Source organism: Rhinolophus hipposideros (genome assembly GCF_964194185.1).
Source record: "Rhinolophus hipposideros genome assembly, chromosome: 19".
Taxonomy (NCBI): Eukaryota; Metazoa; Chordata; class Mammalia; order Chiroptera; family Rhinolophidae; genus Rhinolophus; species Rhinolophus hipposideros.
In genome coordinates this window covers 4,555,959-4,575,959 of record NC_138065.1, presented here as the reverse complement: position 1 = coordinate 4,575,959, position 20,001 = coordinate 4,555,959, and the positions used below count along the sequence as shown (strand labels likewise).

The window sequence follows — 20,001 nt, the reverse complement described above, 5'->3', positions numbered from 1 at the left end:
AAGATAGTTATTAAGTCTTGTTATTTAATGCATGTATAAAGACACAAGTATAACACTTCTCACATGAGGGTTGTATGACCTGCACACATTTATATTTTAACATTTTAACAACTGTATTTCAATATAATTGTTTTCCTACCTTTGTAATATATTTGTAAATATATTTTATTTTATGAATTTAAAAACATTATTCTGAGGTGTCTACAGACTTCAGACTGACAAAGGTGAAGACTCTTGTGTTTGTTGCATTTATAGAGCTTGAAAAATTGCGGGCAAAATAAAAACTAAAGAATAATCAACTCAATACTTTTTAACTAGAATGTTTCTCTTCATTTTTGATGATAGTCATATATTATGACCATGTTTTTATAGGTATCAATTCTTGTTCTTTAAAACACACTTTAAGAGGAAACCAGAGATAGTGAAATTCGTTTAAGTTCAGTTTAACATATACTAATGACATCATCCCCCACATTTTTCATGTTAGGCACAAACTTAAAAAATTTAAAGTTCTTGCTGCCTTTTCAGAAACCGTCTACTAATTCGGAGCAGTTGTGAGATCAATCTGAATTAGATAAAAATGAGTAACAGAAAAAAAAAATGAGTAACAGAATATTAAATACTAAATATTAAAAGAAATTCAGTTTAGTTATTTTATACAAATTGACTTAATTATTTTCCCCCAAAAAGGTCCTGGCCAAATTGCTAATGACTAGGTAAGCATAATTGAATTAGTATATTAATTGTTGGTCATTAAAATAATTCTTCCAAAGTATTTGAAAACAGATTGTCTCTTAAGCATTTATCTAGTTTAACATCATTTATTATAATATTTGTATATATTGAATCCTTTTACCAGCAAAGATACAACCTGAGCCACATTAACCATGTACACTCTCATATAGATTATAAGAGTTACCTAAGAATAAGAAAAGAATAATATGCGGCAACGGTACAAAGCTGAAATGACAGGTATTTATTAAGCATTTATATGCCATCAAGTTACACGGGGACTTAAAAAGACAAAGAGTGTAAAATAAGACAATGACAAACATGACAGATTGTTTCAGGTTGACTAATTCTCTCACAGTTATAATTACAGTACATTATTAATTTTTACTTAGCAAACTTTTCTCAAGATCTGCAAAGTTAAAAGAAGACTCCAACTATGTATTCTGTTAGTACAGTAAATATGCATTGATCATGACACACTTATTTCTACCGGATACGGCAGATAAAATTAAGTGAAGAGAAAGTGTTTCATCTTTTATGGTTTGTTATAACAATGAAGAGATCCTCTAGATTTCTGGGTAAGAGGGATAACTGGCAATTCCACAGTGATTTCCACTATTTCTTGCCATCAGAATATATCCGTTGTCACCAAAGTTGTGGCCCCAGCTTTAGAAAAACAAAAACACAAAATTACAAATGAATACAATCAAATCACATTATCAAATTTTTGTCTCTTAGATTGTTTTTCTCCTAAAGTGACTGTATATGAAGAGCTGTAAAACAAAATCAGAACAACATAATATCATAATTTCCCCAGGGCTTTTAGGCAATTTTCAAGATACTTTGGAAGGCCTAGTTCTATACTGATGAATAAACTTAATATCAAGGAAAAGAATATAAAGTCCATCCCAAACCTTTAATCCTCCTGCATTGTAAATACACTTACGCAGAGAAAGGGTATTATTACCCTTTTCAAGGCTCTACCTCTAAAGGTTTTTGCATAATGGGCTCATAGTTGAGTTCCTGTCAAACAAATTCCTTTAGAATGTCAATTAAGAAATATTTTTGAGCGACTACTATGGAAAAGACATAGGGCAGGAAATTCTATAGTAAGCAATGAAAAGTGCAGCCCCCAAATAGATTTTTGACCTAGAACTGGAGCTGAGATAAGATTTTCTCACAGTTAAAGCTGGACTATGCTACCTTGGGAGGAATTGAGCCCCCTGGCATTGGAAGTGATTAATCAGAGGTTTGCACAACTTGTCAGAGACGTTGCAGAAGGAATTCATGGGTCACATAAAAGTTAGAGGGGATCAGTGGTTCTCTTACTTTTTTGTTTCATAGACTTTGAGAATTAAAAAAAATATTTGCAGATCGACATAAAATTACCAATTTTTAAATTAGCAAGTACAGATATAAACAAATGAACAGAAATATATGCCTAATATCACCATCATGTTGTAAAAGACATTTAAACAGCAAAAACAAAACGTAAGAGGACATACTCTCTAATTTAAAGATAGTCCTTTGCATCAAATAAATTTAGATTTATGAAAGATTCACCTAACTATTCTTTTTCCCCCCACTTTGTCACAGACTAGTGAAAAAAAAAGAGAAAAAAGTCTTTGTAAGAGAAATGATTTCTAAAGTTCTTTATGATTCTGAGATTTTTAAATTGTAGGTATACAAATAATTATGAGGCAGAATCCATTAATTGCTATAACTAGGATGCAAATAAAAGTATGAAATTGAGAAAAAGTCCACTGTGTTTGTATTTGGAGAGCAACAGGAAATTGAGTTGAAAGGAAAATTGGATGTCTCCAGGGGAGTAGTGGGGAAAAGAGGATACAAAGGTGATTTGGGGCCATGTGGTGAATAGCTTGGAATTGCAGGCTGGGGAACTTACAGTTTAATTCCACAGGCAAAGGGAAGCCATTGCAAATTTTTGCTCAAGACTCTAAGGAAGGCTGTGTTTTTGCGTGTCGCGGAGAAACTAAGACATGCTGCTTGATTGCAAGAAGACAAGTGACATTATTTGAAACAGCTGTGCTTTAATAGGCCTCAAATGTCCTATGTATCAGCCACTCACTGAACACTGTTCAGGTCTCACTTTTATCTTTCTTGTACACTAAGCAGAGGAGTAGGTGTTTCCAAAGGAGACCAGAAGGAATGATCAGAGAAGTAGTCTAGAAGGTAAATCATGAAAACAAAGTGCTGAAAGCAGAACAGGAAGTGAAGAAATGGGAGTACTGAGTACTTTAGAAAGTCACTTTGTAAAGAGCTATATCTAAATATCAATATTATGCTTGTCATCCTCACCATCACCATCATCATCATCACAAGAAAGCATTTGTTGGGCCTCCCTCTAATTCCTGATTTTAATTCAATATGCGTTACAGTATAAATATAGTACCTGTTTTTCACAAGCCAGTAGTCTTTCCCATTCTGGTTGCCATAGCCAACGACCAGAACGCCGTGGTTCACTTTCAGAGTACAGGATGGGTCATAGTAGACACCTGAGAAGAAGATATGGGTGGAGAAAAAGAGTGAGTGGGATGTGACAACATTTGAAAATGCTATGACTTTTATTAGACTCTTGTGCACTGGCTGGGTTCATTAAAAATATAGAAACATACCCTCTCATGTTTCAACTATTTAGAGTTCATAATTCTTCCCCATCAAAACTATCTAAATTTGTCCATTTTCTCGCCAAGTTGGGCATCCATCCAAGCACAGCTCCCTCAGGAATCTTCTTTGATAAATTGCCACTTTTTTCCTAATCATTTTTAACTTACATACAGTTATTATATTTCTTTGTATATATCCCTAAATGGTTTATTCCATACATTTTCAGCCTTTGCTAGATTAAATGGTCTGTAAGGTGAGGTTTAAAAGAAAAAAAGACTCTCCTTCTTTGTCTAACAGAATGCCGCACCGCCATGGTCCCCCCGCTCCCCTGCACATGGAGTAGTGCCACCCACAGTGTACGACCAACAGGCTCTGTAGTCAAATCGCAGTTTTCCATCCTAGCTGACCACTTTCAGACTGTGTGGCTTTAGACAAATTAACCTAAGCCTTAGGTGTTTCATCTATGAAACAGGGTTATTGTGAGGATTAAATCAGATACAGTGGTACTTTAGTTTTCGAACCTAATCCGTTCTGGAAGACCGTTCGAGTTCTGAAACGTTCGAAAACCGAGGGACGGTTTCCCCATAGAAAGTAATGCAAAATCCGTTCCAGACCTTTAAAATCAACCCCTAAAACTGCAAAGATAGCCTGAAGTTTACTATCTAATGATACTATAGATCCATAAAATTTATGGCGTTCTTAAACTGAAATGTTCGTCCATGGAGACGTTCAAAAACCGAGGTACCACTGTAATGCAAGGAAAGAATTGATCATAGTACTCACTGTAGCCTGAGTAAACATTGGGATGTATTACTTCACTAAGTAGAACCGGGTATAAAATGCATCTATGAAATTGGAGGGTTCCGTTCAACCTAAACATCCACAGGTGGAGTGATGGGGCAAGAGAATATTCTTTCTTATAGTGCAAGGGCAGCACATAACGGGAGGATAAAACATCTGGGTTTTTACCACTTTTGTAGAGGAAGAAAGAAGGATGACTCGCATCTATAGCAACAGACACAGGTCCTTTAGTTGCCACAGCTTCTTTCAAGGCTTCTTCACTGCCATAAGGAAGTTCAGTGTACTTTGAACATGTGGCAGCTCGATATTTTAAGTCATATCGGCACGTTCCATCCTGAAAAAAAGAAAGAAAAAAGTATAAATCAGATAAAGACGTCTATTTCAACTTCCTTTATAAATCACCAATATCCGAAGTCTGGATTTCAAATGAGTTTTCTTGGAGCAGCTGGTTAGCTCAGCTGATTAGAGCCCTGGAGCTTTTAACAACAAAGTTGCCGGTTCCAGCCCCGCATGGGCTGCTGGGAGCTGCGCCCTCCACAACTAGATTGAAACAACTACTTGACTTGGAACTGATGGGTCCTGGAAAAACACACTTAAAATAAATAAAAGTTTAAAAACAAACACCTTCAAATAAGTTTTCTTTCCTCATCTAGCCTTTTCAAGTGTCTAAGTTTCCTCCCTCTTTTTGAGGAAAGAAAAATCAAATCTTCCAAACCCCAGCAGTTGCATGTTCCATCCATAACAGAGGAAAAACACAACTATTCACTTGTTTCAAATTGTGAACATCTTCACACATGCAGAACTTGCCAGGATAATGTCCCTCAGATTCTGAGGTGGATTGTAGGGGTATGTATGCTACATAAAGATCATTAACGGTAGATTAGAACTTTAAAATCCTTTTGATGATATAATGCCTGCTAGTTTGTAAAGACCAGATAACATGGAAAACAGAGTATATGTTAAGTGGACAAGGGGAGGTTACCAATTCATGTTTGTTGTTTATACAACTGTGCTTTTAAAATGCTTAGTAGGAAAAAGAACTTGAAAGAAATAAACCAAGAGTATGAACTGCTGCTGCCAGAGTCATGGCAGGACAGGCATTTAGAAAGTTTCTCCCCCTCTTTGACCGAGTATTAGTTGAAAGGAGTGCTGTGGAAACTGTAACCAAGGGAGGCATTCTGCTTCCAGAAAAATCTCAAGGAAAAGTATTGCAAGCAACAGTAGTAGCAGTTGGATCCAGCTCTAAAGGAAAGGGAGGAGAGATTCAACCAGTTAGCGTGAAAGTTGGAGAAAGTTCTTCTTCCAGAATATGGAGGCACCAAAGTCATTATAGATGACAAGGATTATTTCTTATTTAGAGATGGTGACATTCTTGGAAAGTATGTAGACTGAAATAAATCACTACTGACATGGCATCACGTGAAGCTGCCCATTCCACTGAAGTTCTGAAATCTCATCTTGTAAATAATTTCCAGGTCTCTTTTGTAAAAAACTAATGATATCCAAAGTAATGACACCCAGTATCTCTTAAAATTTAGTTCCACTGTACTGATATAAACATTTCCAAATAAAAATATACAAACCAAAAAAAAGAAAGAAAGAAAGAAAGAAACCAGAATAATTGTGGTTAAGGGAGGAGTTTTTTGAGTGATTTTTTTCTTCTAAATTTTCTGTAATATGGACATACTATTTACATCATTTAATAAAACATATAATGAAATTGCAAGGAGGAAAGAGAGAGCTTTATTTAGCTTTTCAGTAGGTAGGAGAATGATACGGTTAATGACCTGAGAAGAAGGTTGAGCATGGGAGAATGCAGGACAAAAAAGTTTAAATACCAGGCAGATACAGAGACTTTTAAGGAAGGTTTGCTGAAAATCCACTTTTCAGCATGAATTCTACTTGCTTGTTTAAAATCAATATGCCACTGATAAATTAAGAAGGCTACTGCATAAGAAAGAGAACTTGTGAGAGTTTGAGAATTCCTCATCAGGGTTCTCACACACAACACTGCTTCTCAAGGTTGGCTTGGTGGTGACTTTAGTACAGTCAGTCAAGGCACAACATAAGGTCATGGGGCCGCACAAAATGCTTGCTGTGACACACCATGGCTTTGTAGGGATAGGAAGCTTCTGAATCGATTCCCTTGTTGTCGATGATGTACTGGAAAGCCTCTGTCATGAACCCGCCATTGCAGCCTTTATTGCTGTATTTTGTTTCAGTCGAGCAATCCACCAGGTTCTGTGCACTCAGAGACACCAGGTTTCCTGTTTTCAGCTTCAGCTGTCCTTCCAGGGCCCCCACGGCGCTGAAAGCCCAACAAGCACCACAAGAACCCTAAAACAGAGACAAAGTCACAAAGGCTGGCACAGAACGTTGGTAAGGATGACATCATAAAACAAACTGGATAACACCCAACATGTCAGCCCTGTCAGTAGTTCCAGGAAGAGCTCCTTCCACTACAATTTCCTCTTCTCTTAGCCAGGGGGAATGAAGACGAAATATTTGACTGTTCTCTGGGTGGGTCCAACCTTGATAAAGATTTGCAAATGGTTAAGCTCAGAGCAGAACTATCGTATTCAAATATATGAAGAACCAGTACTTACTAAGCATCTATTTAGTCCCAGCAATCGTCACCCTTAAGGGAGGGAGATAGGTGCCTATAGTAAAATGATTTTGAGAGGAGCTGGGATGATGACCTTGACCTAAAATATCCTTCCTCCTGCCAAATGATGCCTGAAACACAGGGTTAACATTGCTTTTAGCTTCAGATTTTTTTTTTCATTTTTTATAGTTTTATTATTCCCTCTTCTGAAACAAATTTTCTTCTTTTTTAAATTTTTTTATTAGTGTCAGGTGTACAAGACAAGGTAATACTTAGACGTTCATCATTTATATCCCTAACACTGTGAATCCCCCTCTCCCCCAGAATTTTTTTGATGAAAAGTTATTTTACAAACAGGAAAACACAAAGCTGCTTTAGTTAAAAAGTGCAGAGGGTCAAGAGCTCTATTATAACTGCTCTCTCTCTCTCTCTCTCTCTCTCTCTCTCTCTCTCTCTCTCTCTCTTCCTCTCATCCCACCTGGCTCTTTACCCAAAGGAAGCAAGTTGAATTTGCTTTTGGTTGAAGCAAAATCATCCGTGAAAATGCAAGCACCCCCGGAAAACACCTCATTAAATGATTTACAGTCAACAAAATATGTAGTTTATTGTGTCTTCCCAAACCTTTGTTTTAGAGAAGCTCCAGTAAGAAACCCAAAACTAGCCGAAAGAAAAACACATCCAGGTGGAAAAGAGATTGGCAGTGCCATGCACTTCTGGGTTTGTACGTTCTCCATTGGTCACACCCTGGGGCAGCTGCTCGGTCTTCTCCCTTCCTGGACCTCAAAGGTGACACATGGGTTGAACCCTTTATTATCCCTAACGAGTTTAGAATTTTTGTAGCTTTTTTTTTTTTAACAAGCAAACCAAAGGGAATGCAAAACCATAGAAACAAATTTATAAAGCCCATATTTCTTATTTTAACCATGTAAGTCTAGTCATGAATGAACTTGATTAGTAGAATTGATAGACCACTCTGAGCTCCAGTTCCTTCCTCTCCTTCAAACCCGAACTTCATGACTAAGATGGAGGGGGAAACTTCCCGATCGATGTCCTCTCCTATACAATGCTGTTTCTCAAGCAACTGGCTTGGTGGAGGGTCCAGTGTAGTGGATGGATGGCTGAAGCTGGATAAGTCTTCAAGACCTATTAGCTTAGTTCACAGTTTTTGTCATGGATCTAACCATTGTCATGGATCTAACGTGGATCTAACCATTGGTGCTCTAAGCATTGTGGGGAATACCAATAAAGTATGATGTGTGGTCCCTCAAAGAGCTTACTTACAATGTAGGTGGGAAGACAAGAATAACAAAAATAATTAGAAAGTAACCTAAGGGAGAATCACTGCCAAATTCAGAAGCTAGAAGAAGCACCTAAGGAAGAGAGTGCTCTCACCAGGTGCAGAGGTTTGGGATGACGACACTCACCTGGTATTTCACATCAGTGACACACCCCTTATCCCTCCAGTCCAGAGAATCAGGCAATTTCTGATTAGCATTTGACTTGTAAGTGACATTTCCTCGCCATTGGCTGGGAACTCTCAGGGAACTCATCAAAGACATCACTTCTTCACTGGTCTACAAGGTTAAAAAAATAATTATAATAAAATACACACACACACACACACACACACACACAGGTGCCAAAAACATGTACACACATTTTAAGAAAGGAAAAAACTATTAAAACTGTAATACCAACATATACCAATAACAAAAGATGAATACAAGTCACATTTGACTTCTGCAATTACATATATATATATATATATATATATATATATATATATATATACATATATATTATTTCACTTATATCCTACTTTTCAACATTCTTATTGAACATAGTCAACAACTGAGGAGAACTAGTGGTAGTTCTGAACTAGTGGTAGTTAGGTACTGCTAACTATCTGGTAGGTGAATTGTCTGGGTCTCTTTAGGCTGACACTGCATTAGCACCCCAGTTAGGCAGTGGGAAAGAGAAGAAGAAAGTGGTAAAAACTAGAAATTACAAGAAGGTAGGTTTTTGGTTCAAAGCAAGGCAGAATTTTATAAAAGGGTTGCCTGAAAGTGGAATGAACTGATTTTCCTGTGAAAAAGAATTAACAAAGGAGATTCCTGCATTTAAGTAGGAATTTAATCTACCTACGGTGTTCCCTTCCAAGGGGTACTATGATTCTTAATTTTGGCCACGGTGGTAAAGTTTTGAAGGGTAGAACGGAATCTAAAAACTAATGGGAGATCGATTATCTGTGATATTAAATACCCACACTCTTCTCCATTAAGAAAGCAGGTGGACCATATTAAATTGTCAATTTAGACTTGGATAAGTATGATTGCTAAAAGATTGTGAGTGGCAATGCTTTCTAGAATTAATAAAAAATAAAAACAATTACTATTGTAAGTTTAAAATATTCCTCTAAAGAAGGGATTTGTTAAGAAAAGCGGTCACAGTAGGACTAAAGAAATCTGTACAAACTCTTGTCTTTACATTCTACATTTTTCTAACTGTGTACATATAGATAATTCTCCTTTGTTGTTTACCTTGAAACTGCCTGGGAAGAGACAGAAACCATGCTGACCGAGATTGGAAGTACGATTATTTGTAATTTACCTACCATGTCTCCTAGGTGGTTCATGCCCAGATCGTATGAATGCATTCCCATCGAATGCTCCAGATTGTGAAGCGTAACAAATTTTAGATTTTTTTCCCAGATGAGTCGCCGTGCTGTTTCCTCATTCTAAAACACAAGGCGAGAAAGAACATAGTTATACTGAATCCTGCACACACAAGCGTTCAATAATGAAAATATTATGAAGCATTCTACCAAATGTGGATCTATCTGGGAGCATACAAATATCCGATATAACTGGTAAAATTGCATATTAATCTTAATTCTTGCTCTTAATTGCTTTGATGGTGATTAATATTATTTTATGATATACGTAATGAACTTTCTCAGTAAGCACAAAAGTGTGTTTTAGAAACTGCTGATTGCTGAAGTATATCTTTTGTAGGCGATAAACTCACTTAATCTTTACAGGTCTTTTTAAAATGTCTTTTTTTATCTCTCACTCTTGAAAAATTGTTTTGCTAACTATACATGTCCAGCTATTTTTCTTCAGTTATTTGAGGATATTTCTCCATTGTCTTCTGGTATCTATTATTGCAGATGTCAGTCTAATTGTACCTCTGTTTTTAACTTTGGTGCCTTTGTGATTTTCTCTCTGATGTTTTGTAGGTTCATTGCATGTCTGGGTGTGGATTTCTTTATTTTTCTCTTCTGGGTACTTAGGATTGAAGGAGTCAGGACTTTTTTTCATATCTGGAAAATTCTCAACCAGTATCTCTTCAAATATTGCTTCTCCACCATTCTATCTAATTCTCTTCTTCAGAAACTCTTGTCAGAGATATTTTGGAGCCTCAAACTTGCTTTCATCTCTTTTACCTGCATTTCTTTTTATTTTCATGTGCTGCCTTCTGGGTGAATGCTTCAGTACTGTCTTCTGGATTGCTGATTCTGTCCAACTCTTTCCAGTCTGAAATTTTATCTCTTTTATTGAGTTCATATTTCAGTGACTATATAGTTTTATTTCCAAGATTTCTAATTGGATGTCTAATTTACTTCACGATTTCTTGTTCATTTGTATAGATGTTACTCCATTATATATAGTGCTATTTTAAAATAATTTTTGCTTCTATTATTTTAATTTTATCCAGAGTGTATCCATATTTTTTAAACAGGTCTTTATTGGGGAACATTGTGTACTTCTAGGACTTTTTTCCAAGTCAAATTATTGTCCTTTCAATCTTAGTTGTGGAGGGCGCAGCTCAGCTCCAGGTCCAGTTGCCGTTGCTAGTTGCAGGGGGCGCAGCCCACCATCCCTTGTGGGACTCGAGGAATCAAACCAGCAACCTTGTGGTTGAGAGCTCATTGGCCCATGTGGGAATTGAACCGGCAGCCTTTGGAGTGCTCTGACCGCCTGAGCCACCGTGCCGGCCCCAGAGTGTATCCATATTTTGACTGTTGGTTTCGTTGCCCTCCATTTATGAAGAACCAGTACACATAGAATACAATGTGCATTGCGGACCCTCATCCCGACCCCCAAGGCCATAGTTTACAATAAGCAGTTGCCCGAGGAGCAGTCAGCCACAACTCTTTTCTGCCTCATTTCATTTAGTGTTAGGGCCCAGGTCCAGACCCTCATTTCAGGCAGCGAGTCTAGATGCAGCCCCCTCCCTTGGAGCAAATGTTTTTACTTTTACCCCAGTACTGGCCATGTACAGATATACTTCCAAACCACTAGAAGGGGGAGAAAATGGAAGAAAGAAAAATAAATCTAATGAAGTACAGAGAAGGAAAAAAAGAAATGAACTTTAAGATAAAGAAATGTAGGACAAATTAAATAAAGGTAGAATACTAATTGAAAGTCACTTTCATTCCTCCTTAGGGATTGAAATCATTGAAAAGAGAGAGAGCTTTGATTTAACCAGATCGTGGTGCTACCTGCCTGTCTAACTCCAGTTGACTTTGAAATTAGAGGCTTGATCTAAAGGGGAGTGGATGAGGGTGAAGTCCATCACGGCTAAGAAAACAACTCAGAATGATCATGTCCTACTCAAAGTATCATTTCTACAAAAATAATATATCAAGTAAATAAATACATAATGTTTGCTTACAAATTCAGAAATATTAGACAGTTATAGCACTAGGATTAAGTTCTTAAAACCAAACAGTAAGTATGCTTTGAAATAAAAAGCAAAGTACAAAGTGGGAAGCGAGAATCAAGAAACAACATCTGGTACCACTTGTTATGTACCAGGGACTAAAATAGGGCTTTTTGTTCCTTAAATAAGTACTTCTTTCTTCTTGGCCTGGGACCTTTACTCCAGTTATCTACTTTGCTTGCTCCCTTGCTTCTATCAGTTCTCTGCACAAATTCACCTTACATATAAAGCCTTCCCTGACCATCCTATCATATACATGGAATAATCACTCCCAGTTTCTCACAGTCATCACCCATGGCCCTTCCTGCCCCTCATGCCTTGCTTTATTTTTCTCTACTGCACTTATCAACATCTAACGTATTATGTATCTGCTCACTTATTTGCTTATTTCCTGTCTCCTCCTCTAGGATACAAATGAGCCCCATGAAAACAGGAACTTTGTTTTGTTTCCTACTGTATCGCTAGTACCAAGAACAGAATCTGGCAAGAAGTGAGAGAGTAACATTTATTGTAAACATTGCTTGTAAGAATATAATTTGAGAGGGGGAAAGCATAGGGTACTAGAGTAAAAGCAAATCGTTCAAGTGGCAATCCCCTGTACCTTTCCCGTGTATTGTTTGCCATAGTTTTTCTTCCAGAGATCCCAGTGATAATCCAGGGTGGGATCTTTGTGAAGTTGCGTCATCGCTGAGGAACAACTCAGGAGCACCAAAAGCAGCCATTTCATTCTGTTAAAGAAAGGGCCACATAGGAAGAGTAGCTATTAGCTGTATATGTTGTGACTATATTTTTTCATAATAACAAATAGAGACTCCAAGTCTGTCAAAGGGACAGAATATTACAAATCAGAATTATACAGGAATTTTTTGGGGGATATACAGTAAAGGAGTAACTGCAGATTTATGTCTGAAATACCACTTCTAATGCTTAGTAGCTCTTTAAGAAGTGATTTTCAGAAATTTCCTGACATCTGGTAAACCAAAGTTACATCCAAAGTTGGGGGGTTGTTGGTGGGGAGGCAAGCGGGGACTTTTCAGGATTTGCCAAGAAATCTAATCAAAGGAAATCCTCTTTCCTCCTTTCCAAAACAAAACAAAACACATCCTTAAAAAGAAGGCAAATCTTTGAAAAATCATTTATCTTCATAATTTTTGAATGCATAAGTTCCTCTTCACTGGCCTATTTAAATAACTACAACATTTAGAGGTGGGGAAAAGACAACCCCTATGTATTGCATTCACATCCAAGGGTCATTTAATTTTTGTAATGTTTTTTTTTCCCAACCATCAAAATATCTATTTCAAAGGAAGCAATTAACTACTTTTGAAAATACCACTTCTATATAAATATAAAAAGACTTGAACAGAAATTCAGTGACTAGCTCTCCCTCAAACTGAATTCTGCTTTCTTTTCTGTTTCTTTTTCATTTAAAATAATAACTGGAATTGTAACCGTGTAAAAAGTCTTCAAATTATATTCCAAAGAAAACTGCCTCAGGCTTATATGTTCAAGGACACATTAGCTTTTCAAAAACAGATTCCTTTTAGTAAAAAAAATAAGAGGTAAATTGAGCGACTTGATTATTTAGTTTACTTCCTGAAACGAAAGATTTAAAACCCGGCAGGCACAGCAAGCTAAAAACACAAACTGTTTAAAGACCAAACGGGAGGAAAAAAAGCAAACAGTACATACATGATTGAACCAGCAGGTGCTCCCATACTAAGAATGCTTGAAGGTGGGCTCTCTCCAAAGATCTGGAAGGCTTCAGCTAGATTCACTTTTCAAAGACATTGGCACATGTCACATGGGTCTCCACAATGAGGAAGTCAACTTTCATTTCAGTTTCATTTAAAATCTAACTAGATCAGATGTCTCCCGCCCCCTTCTCTATAGTTTTGGAGACGAGGTGGATACACTAAACATCAAAAAGAGCCCCCCAGTCCAAGAGACCCCTAGAACCAACTCAGCAAAATAAGAGCAGTCCAAGTTTACCCTTTAATCCCTCATCATTTTGTCAACTCACTTAACCTAAAAACACCAATTGTCAGATGGCAAAATTTAGTTATAAAGAGATTAAGATTACGCTTCTGAAATCCTAGCTTCCGCCATGGTTTCCTAGGAAAATTCATCTTATTCCTTTTAACATAACTCACCCATGATTTACTATTGTCTAATTCTCACCCAGCTATTCCTTAGTTCATCAATTCAAAATATGTTTATTGTCAGTAATATGTGTTAGTGTATTCATGGAAAAAAGATATACCTGTATACAGCTAACTGCTGAGTGGTTACCTGGGTGGAGGTGGGGCCAAGGCGAATGATCATTTTTTACAACTTGCATTTTCCTAATTACTAATGACACTGAACATCTTTTCACACATTTATGTACCATTTGAGTTTTCTGTGAAATGACTTCATATCTTTTGTTCATTTTTCTATTGTATTGTTGCGTTTTATTAGTAACTTGTAGGAGTTATATATATATATAAATATATATATAAATGTATAAATATATATAGTCTGGCTACTAATCATTGATATATATATAGAGAGATAGATATATAGATATCTATCTATCTATATATCTATATATATTCTAAAAATATATTCTCTCTGTCTTTCACTTGTCTTTTTCCCTGGGTTATATTGACTTTTTCTACATGAAATTTTAAAATGTTGATGCAGAAAAAATTTATTCAGCTTTTACCTTATGATCTATGCTTTTTTGTGTGTCTTGTTTAAGAAAGTTTTCTTCATTCCAGTGTTATAAAGATACACTCATTTAATTCCCATAGTTTTAGAATGTACATTATTTTCTCTCTCTTTTTTTTTTCTTTTGTTTTCTTTTTTTTGTTTTTTTTTGGGGGGGGTGGCAAGAGCGACTCCAGTGTCCCGACGCCACATTTAAAGCAGGCACCTGGTTGATTAGGCTGAGCAGAGGATTGGGGTCCCAGTTCTTTTCTTTGGGGCCAGCCCAGCCTAATAGCCTGGGAAACTGCTGCAGCAACCATCTCTAAGGCCTGGGTATGGGCCTGTCTACGCTCCTTGTCTCGATTTTGAAGATCTTAAAGGCCAGTTCTAAAAGATCTGTTTGGGGGGTGTGAGGACCCTTCTCTAGTTTCTGAAGCTTCCTGCAAATATCAGGGGCCAACTGGGAGATGAAATGCATCTGCCATCTGGAGAGTCAGGATTAATGTTACCGTAGGTTTGTAGGGCCTCTGAAAGGCGGGAGAAAAAAACAGTGGGGTTCTCACGGCAGTCCTGGTAGATTTCCCTACTATTTCATAATCGGTCCCTTTCTGAATGGCGGCCTTCATGCTCTGAAGGAGACGATTAACCATATGGTCTCTTTAGGCAGTCAAGGTTGGACTGGGGGTGAGTCTGGTAATTCCAGGTAGGATCCTGGGTAGGAACGGCTGTCTCCCCAGGGGGATAGGTGCTATTATTTTGGCGATGCATGGAGTCTGCTATTTCCCTAGATTTTCAAATGATACGATCCCTTTCAGAGTTAGTACATGTGGATAGAATAACAGATGTCCCGCCAAGTAAGGTCATAGCTAAGGATAAGGTATTTGAACTCTTCAGTAAAGTGGGAGGAACCAGAAGAAAAGGAGCCTCGCTTAGATTCAGTCTGACTCAGGTCCATCATCAAGAAAGGGACATGGACCCTAACAGGGCCTTCAGAGCCTGCCACTTCCCTGAGAGGCATCTGGGTGGCTGGGGTGCATAAGGTTGCCCCGATTGGGCATGAGGAGGGGAAGACAAGTTGGGAGCAGGCAGTATCGGGTGGTGACGTTGAGGCAGTGGGTTGATACGGTGGAGGAAGTTGAACTAGCAGAGGTCGGGGAGGACAGGAAAGACTAGGGGGATCTGGAGCAGAGGGAGAAGACATTGAAGCTAAACCTAAGAGGTGTGATTTGCCCTTAGGTGGGATATGGGACAAGTCACATTTCAGCTCAAAGAAAGCCAGGAGGTAGGGGACCTCACTCCATTTACCATGCCGGCAGAGACAGTTGTCTAAATCTCGGAAAATATCAAGGTCAAGAGTTCCGGGAGGTGGCCAGTGTTCGCCATTATCAAGCTTATATCGTGGCCAGGCCACAGTTGAAAAGGAAATAAGGTGTTTAGCCTCTAAAACGGGGTAAAGTCCTCTCTTAATGCAGCCCAAGAGGATCTCCAAAGGGGAGTCCTTGGGGTAAGAGCAGGCGCCAGAGCCCATAGTAATGAAGGAAGAGACTAGAGGCCCTCAGCTACTATTTAATGAAATACTGAAGGACTAGCATCATCTAAGGACCAAAGTTTGGCTACCCCTGGTGTAAGCTCGCCAAGTTGGCACCGTGGGGAGTCAGTCAACTAACATATTTGCAGGAGATACGAAAGGGGAAAAAAATGTATGATTCCTATCTTAGGTTGCTAAAATGTACTTGGGAGCTTTAGAAGATACATGCCTGAAGATGACCTAATAGCCAATTGGATGCTTCCGACCTTTAAGAGAACTGTGTAGTGCCTTTATGTAAGGTGTTAGAAATGCCTTCGCTAGAAATTGGAGAGCCTTTCCACGGTCCATTACTTTCCCCTAGGAATCAAGAGTTCCAATGAGATCAAAAGCTTGCAAGGATGTCACTGAAAGGGGTAAGATTCTGAGGCTTCCATTTACTGTAATTCTGTCAACAGAGACACTGAGAACACCAACTGTAAGCAGCACCTATGAGGTGCTGGTAGCAGGAGTAAACTTATTCTATAGATGAGGAAACTGGGACCAAGAGAGGCTGGTCCAGGACCATTGCGGAAGTAAGTGGTGGGAAAATGGAAACTGTGCCACAAACCTCAGAAGCAGGAAACATGACTATGGAGCCCCAGTGAGTGATCAACTTTTGTTTAAACAATTTCTCCTTTTTCACATCCTAACAGATTTGCTAAATCAGCACAGCCTTTGGGGGTGGGGGGGTGGGTGGGGTGGGGTGCTTGGTACTTATAACCTATAGCAATAGTAACAGAAGAGGCAGAGGATGTGAAAACACCTAAGGTGGTGTTCAGGTTAAAGATGAATGACAGTTGCTTCATTTTATTTGTAAAGTTCAAGTGCAAGCACAGTAATAGCCTTCTTCATTTCAGTGTGATTTTAAACCTACACATATAGGCAGTTTCCAACTTGCCAAAAGGTTGTGTTCTAAAAGTCATGTAAGGGGGGCCAGCCCGATGGCTCAGGTGGTTAGAGCTCCATGCTCCTAACTCCAAAGGTTGCAGGTTCGATTCCCACATGCATCAGTGGGCTCTCAACCACAACGTTGCTGGTTCGATTCCTCAAGTCCCGCAAGGGATGGTGGGCTTCGCCCCCTGCAACTAGCAACGGCAGCTGGACCTGGAGCTGAGCTGCGCCCTCCACAGCGAAGACTGAAAGGACAACAACTTGAAGCTGAACGCACCTTCCACAACTAGGATTGAAGGGACAACAACTTGACTTGGAAAGGGGTCCTGAAAGTACACACTGTTCCCCAATAAAGTCCTGTTCCCCTTCCCCAATAAAATCTTTAAAAAAAATAAAAATAAAAATACAAAAAAAAAATAGTCATGTAAGGAGGCTGTTTAGGACCAAGAATACACTCTCCTAAAGAAGTATTATAAAGTAGTGATTAGTTTCTGAGACAAGCCAACAAAAGCCTATCTAACCCATAATGCAGTTGAAAAACTATACTTATACAAGAAATACTACTGTAAACATAACAGACGACTTCATTGATACTTGTTCCAGCAGCTCCTAAGACTGTGCCTCTATAGACTGAGTCTTAGACTTGAATTTCATTCTCATGAATAAAAGTGGTAGCAAGCTTTAATAATAGAGGTTAGCAAAACTACATTATATTAAAGCAAACTATAATAGCAGACACTCTGGCCAGGTACTATTTTAAACACTGGACATACATTAACTCATTTAATGGGCACAATAATCCTGCAAAGTAGGTACTATTATTTTCCCTATTTTACAAATCCTTAGTCCGAGTTGGTGCTCTTGACCGTGGTAATAAGTTGCTTTCATTAAATATAACTGGTTTTTATCATTTCAATCTTTGTTACAGTAGAGAGGAGAGGGAAAGTAACTGATTCTGGACGTGTTGGTGGAAGAGGCAACAGTACACTTAAGTTAACCCTGGTACAGGGGAAGTGCTCAGAAAATATGTTTTGATTGAACGCAAGTGATAAATTAGTATTATTTTTGAGTGATAGGGAGGTTACAGATTCATTTTTGTAAGTTTATGAGAGCTGGAGTGATACATGATTGTATAAAAGATCCAGATGGAATTTTCTTTCGAGTCTAGGGAGGTGCCGGCCTTCCCGATTACTTAAATATCTTGTCATCACACTTTAGATGGCAATACTCCTTGAGATTTTAATCGGTCCCAGTAAATTCTCACTGACTTGTTAGGTCTCTGAGGGCTTCAAGTAGATACTTTTTATATTTTTCCAGTTCTTCTATTTGCCTTTGGTGGGAAGGCTGGCCTGAATTACCTCGTTCTCCATACTGCAAGGGCAAATCCCCGATTCACTATTTTATCACTCCTCTACCACTTCTAGGACAGTGCTTTCTTACAGAAATAGAATGCCAGCCACAAAGTAACGTTTAATGCTCTGGTAGCTATGTTTTAAAAGTAAAAAAATAAAACAGGTAAAATGAATTGAAGCTTATATTCACTGAATTCAATACAGTCAAAATATTATCATTTCAACATGTCATCAAGAAATTATGAATGAGATTCCTTTTTTTTTGGTATTGTCTTCAAAATCCAGTTGCATAGTCTACACTGCTAGCTAGCATACCTCGTTTGGGACCAGCCACATTTCAAATGCTCAGTAGACATGCGCGGTTAGTGGCTACCCTTTTGGACCACATAGGTCGAAACCCTCATCACTTCTCCTCCTAAAGCAGAGATCTGATTAAAATATTTTCCATCTCAAAAATCTCCAATGACTCCATATTGCCTACTCATTTAAGAACAAGTCCTTACCATAATATTCTAGATTCTGTACAAAAACAGCATTACCTAGGAACTTCCAGTTTCCAGCCCGGCATGGAAGAAGTTAGGAAGTCGCTACTTCATCCTGACAAGTAAAAACTGAATAAATAGAAAAATCAGCAATTATTATTAGACCCATGGTCTGGAATGTCCTTCCCCTCATCTCTGCCTGTTGAAATCCTGTTCCTTCTTCAGAAGACATCTCTTTCAAAGAACGCTTTTTTATCCCCAACCTGATGTCTTTTTAGCCACCTCTACATTGCTTTGACGCTCTCTTGTGGTAGACTCATAGATTCTGAGAACAGAAAAATCAATCCCCTTAGTTTTCTACTTCATATTAGAATTATTTATGTCTTTGCCATACAAGTCTACTTGTTAGCCCCCTCAGTACAGGAGTTATGTATATCTTACTGATCTTTGTATCCTCCACAGTATATAATGCAAAGATATAGTAGGAACTCAATAAACGTTTGCTGACATGCTTGAAGTTATTTCAACAGCCTTCAGTCCAGTCTATCTTGCAATCTCATGCTGTACATCCCTTCCACATCATACTCCTAAGACACATTTTTATCATGCCATTTTTCATGCTTCCTGTTGCCAGTTTTATTTCCCCATAATCTGACCCATCCTTGAGTATTCTACTCAACTTAGAACAGATTTTCAACCCTCAGCCTCTACTGTAGTCAAGCTTATCTCATGGGCCTCCCACATTAGGCTGACTCCCTTCTATCGCAGATTAGGAAACATCTGAATGACACGGAAAAGGGAAATGAAAGCAGAATAAGGAAGCTTAGTGCCTTCTCCAGGTTTTGCAGTCACCATCTCTTAGCCTCACGTACCCTGAAAGTTAGCTGCCTCACGTCTCTCCGAGGAATATCTTACTTAGTATTAAAGAAAAGGACTCTACATTTTAGGACTATATTGATGTCAATGTTATCCTCTGTTAATTTCCCCATGTGAATAATTCTGGGCTGGGAATTCAGTGATAGACGTTATTCTCATAGTTAAAATAGCTCACTTGTAACTGATCCTTCTGTCCAAGAAATACACAAAAGTGAGATGAAGAATGGGGAGATACATTCCAAGCCCCCCAGTGGCTGCCTGAAATCGCAGGTAGCACGGAATCCTGTATATACCATGATTTTCCTATGCATACACACCCATGATAAAGTTTAATTTATAAATGAGGCAAGTAAGAGATTAACTAGCAACAAAATAGAACAATTATAACAATATACTGCAATGCAAGTTATGTGACTGTGGTCTTTCTCTCGCTCTCTCAAAATATCTTATTGTACTGTACTCACCCTCTCCTTGTGATGATGTGAGATGATACCATGCATACCTGATGAGATGAATGAGGTGGAATTTTCCATTTAATATTTTGGACTGCAGTTAACTGCAAGTAACTGAAACAGCGGAAAGCAAAACTGTGATTAAGGGGGGAACTACTGTACCCTTAATAGAGTATAGGAGACTAGAATTAATTAATTA

At 38.2% G+C, this 20,001-nt stretch overlaps 1 protein-coding gene and 1 pseudogene across 2 annotated transcripts; one reads left to right on the top strand and one right to left on the bottom strand.

Moving 5' to 3' along the window:
• Positions 1-13,348, bottom strand: CTSS (cathepsin S). The gene is made up of 8 exons (XM_081025784.1): positions 13,184-13,348; positions 12,093-12,219; positions 9,381-9,503; positions 8,191-8,340; positions 6,268-6,498; positions 4,330-4,495; positions 3,146-3,248; positions 1-1,398 (listed from the first exon to the last, which is right to left on the bottom strand). The coding sequence occupies exons 1-8, from the start codon at positions 13,207-13,209 to the stop codon at positions 1,299-1,301; spliced, it is 1,026 nt and encodes a 341-aa protein (XP_080881910.1). The 5' UTR covers positions 13,210-13,348; the 3' UTR covers positions 1-1,298.
• LOC308487499 (10 kDa heat shock protein, mitochondrial-like) lies at positions 5,247-5,553 on the top strand (annotated as a pseudogene). The gene has a single exon. The product of its transcript is annotated as a 10 kDa heat shock protein, mitochondrial-like (transcript).
• Positions 13,349-20,001: the final 6,653 nt, after the last annotated feature.

What these genes read in the sequence shown, in the direction of transcription:
- CTSS (XM_081025784.1), bottom strand. Translation starts at nt 13,209, where the DNA reads ATGGGAGCACCTGCTGGTTCAATCAT. An exon ending in GCACCTGCTGGTTCAATCAT is followed by an intron (nt 12,220 to 13,183) that starts GTATGTACTGTT and finishes TTTCTTTAACAG; the next exon opens with AATGAAATGGCTGCTTTTGG. An exon ending in TCACTGATGTGAAATACCAG is followed by an intron (nt 6,499 to 8,190) that starts GTGAGTGTCGTC and finishes TCTCTGTTTTAG; the next exon opens with GGTTCTTGTGGTGCTTGTTG.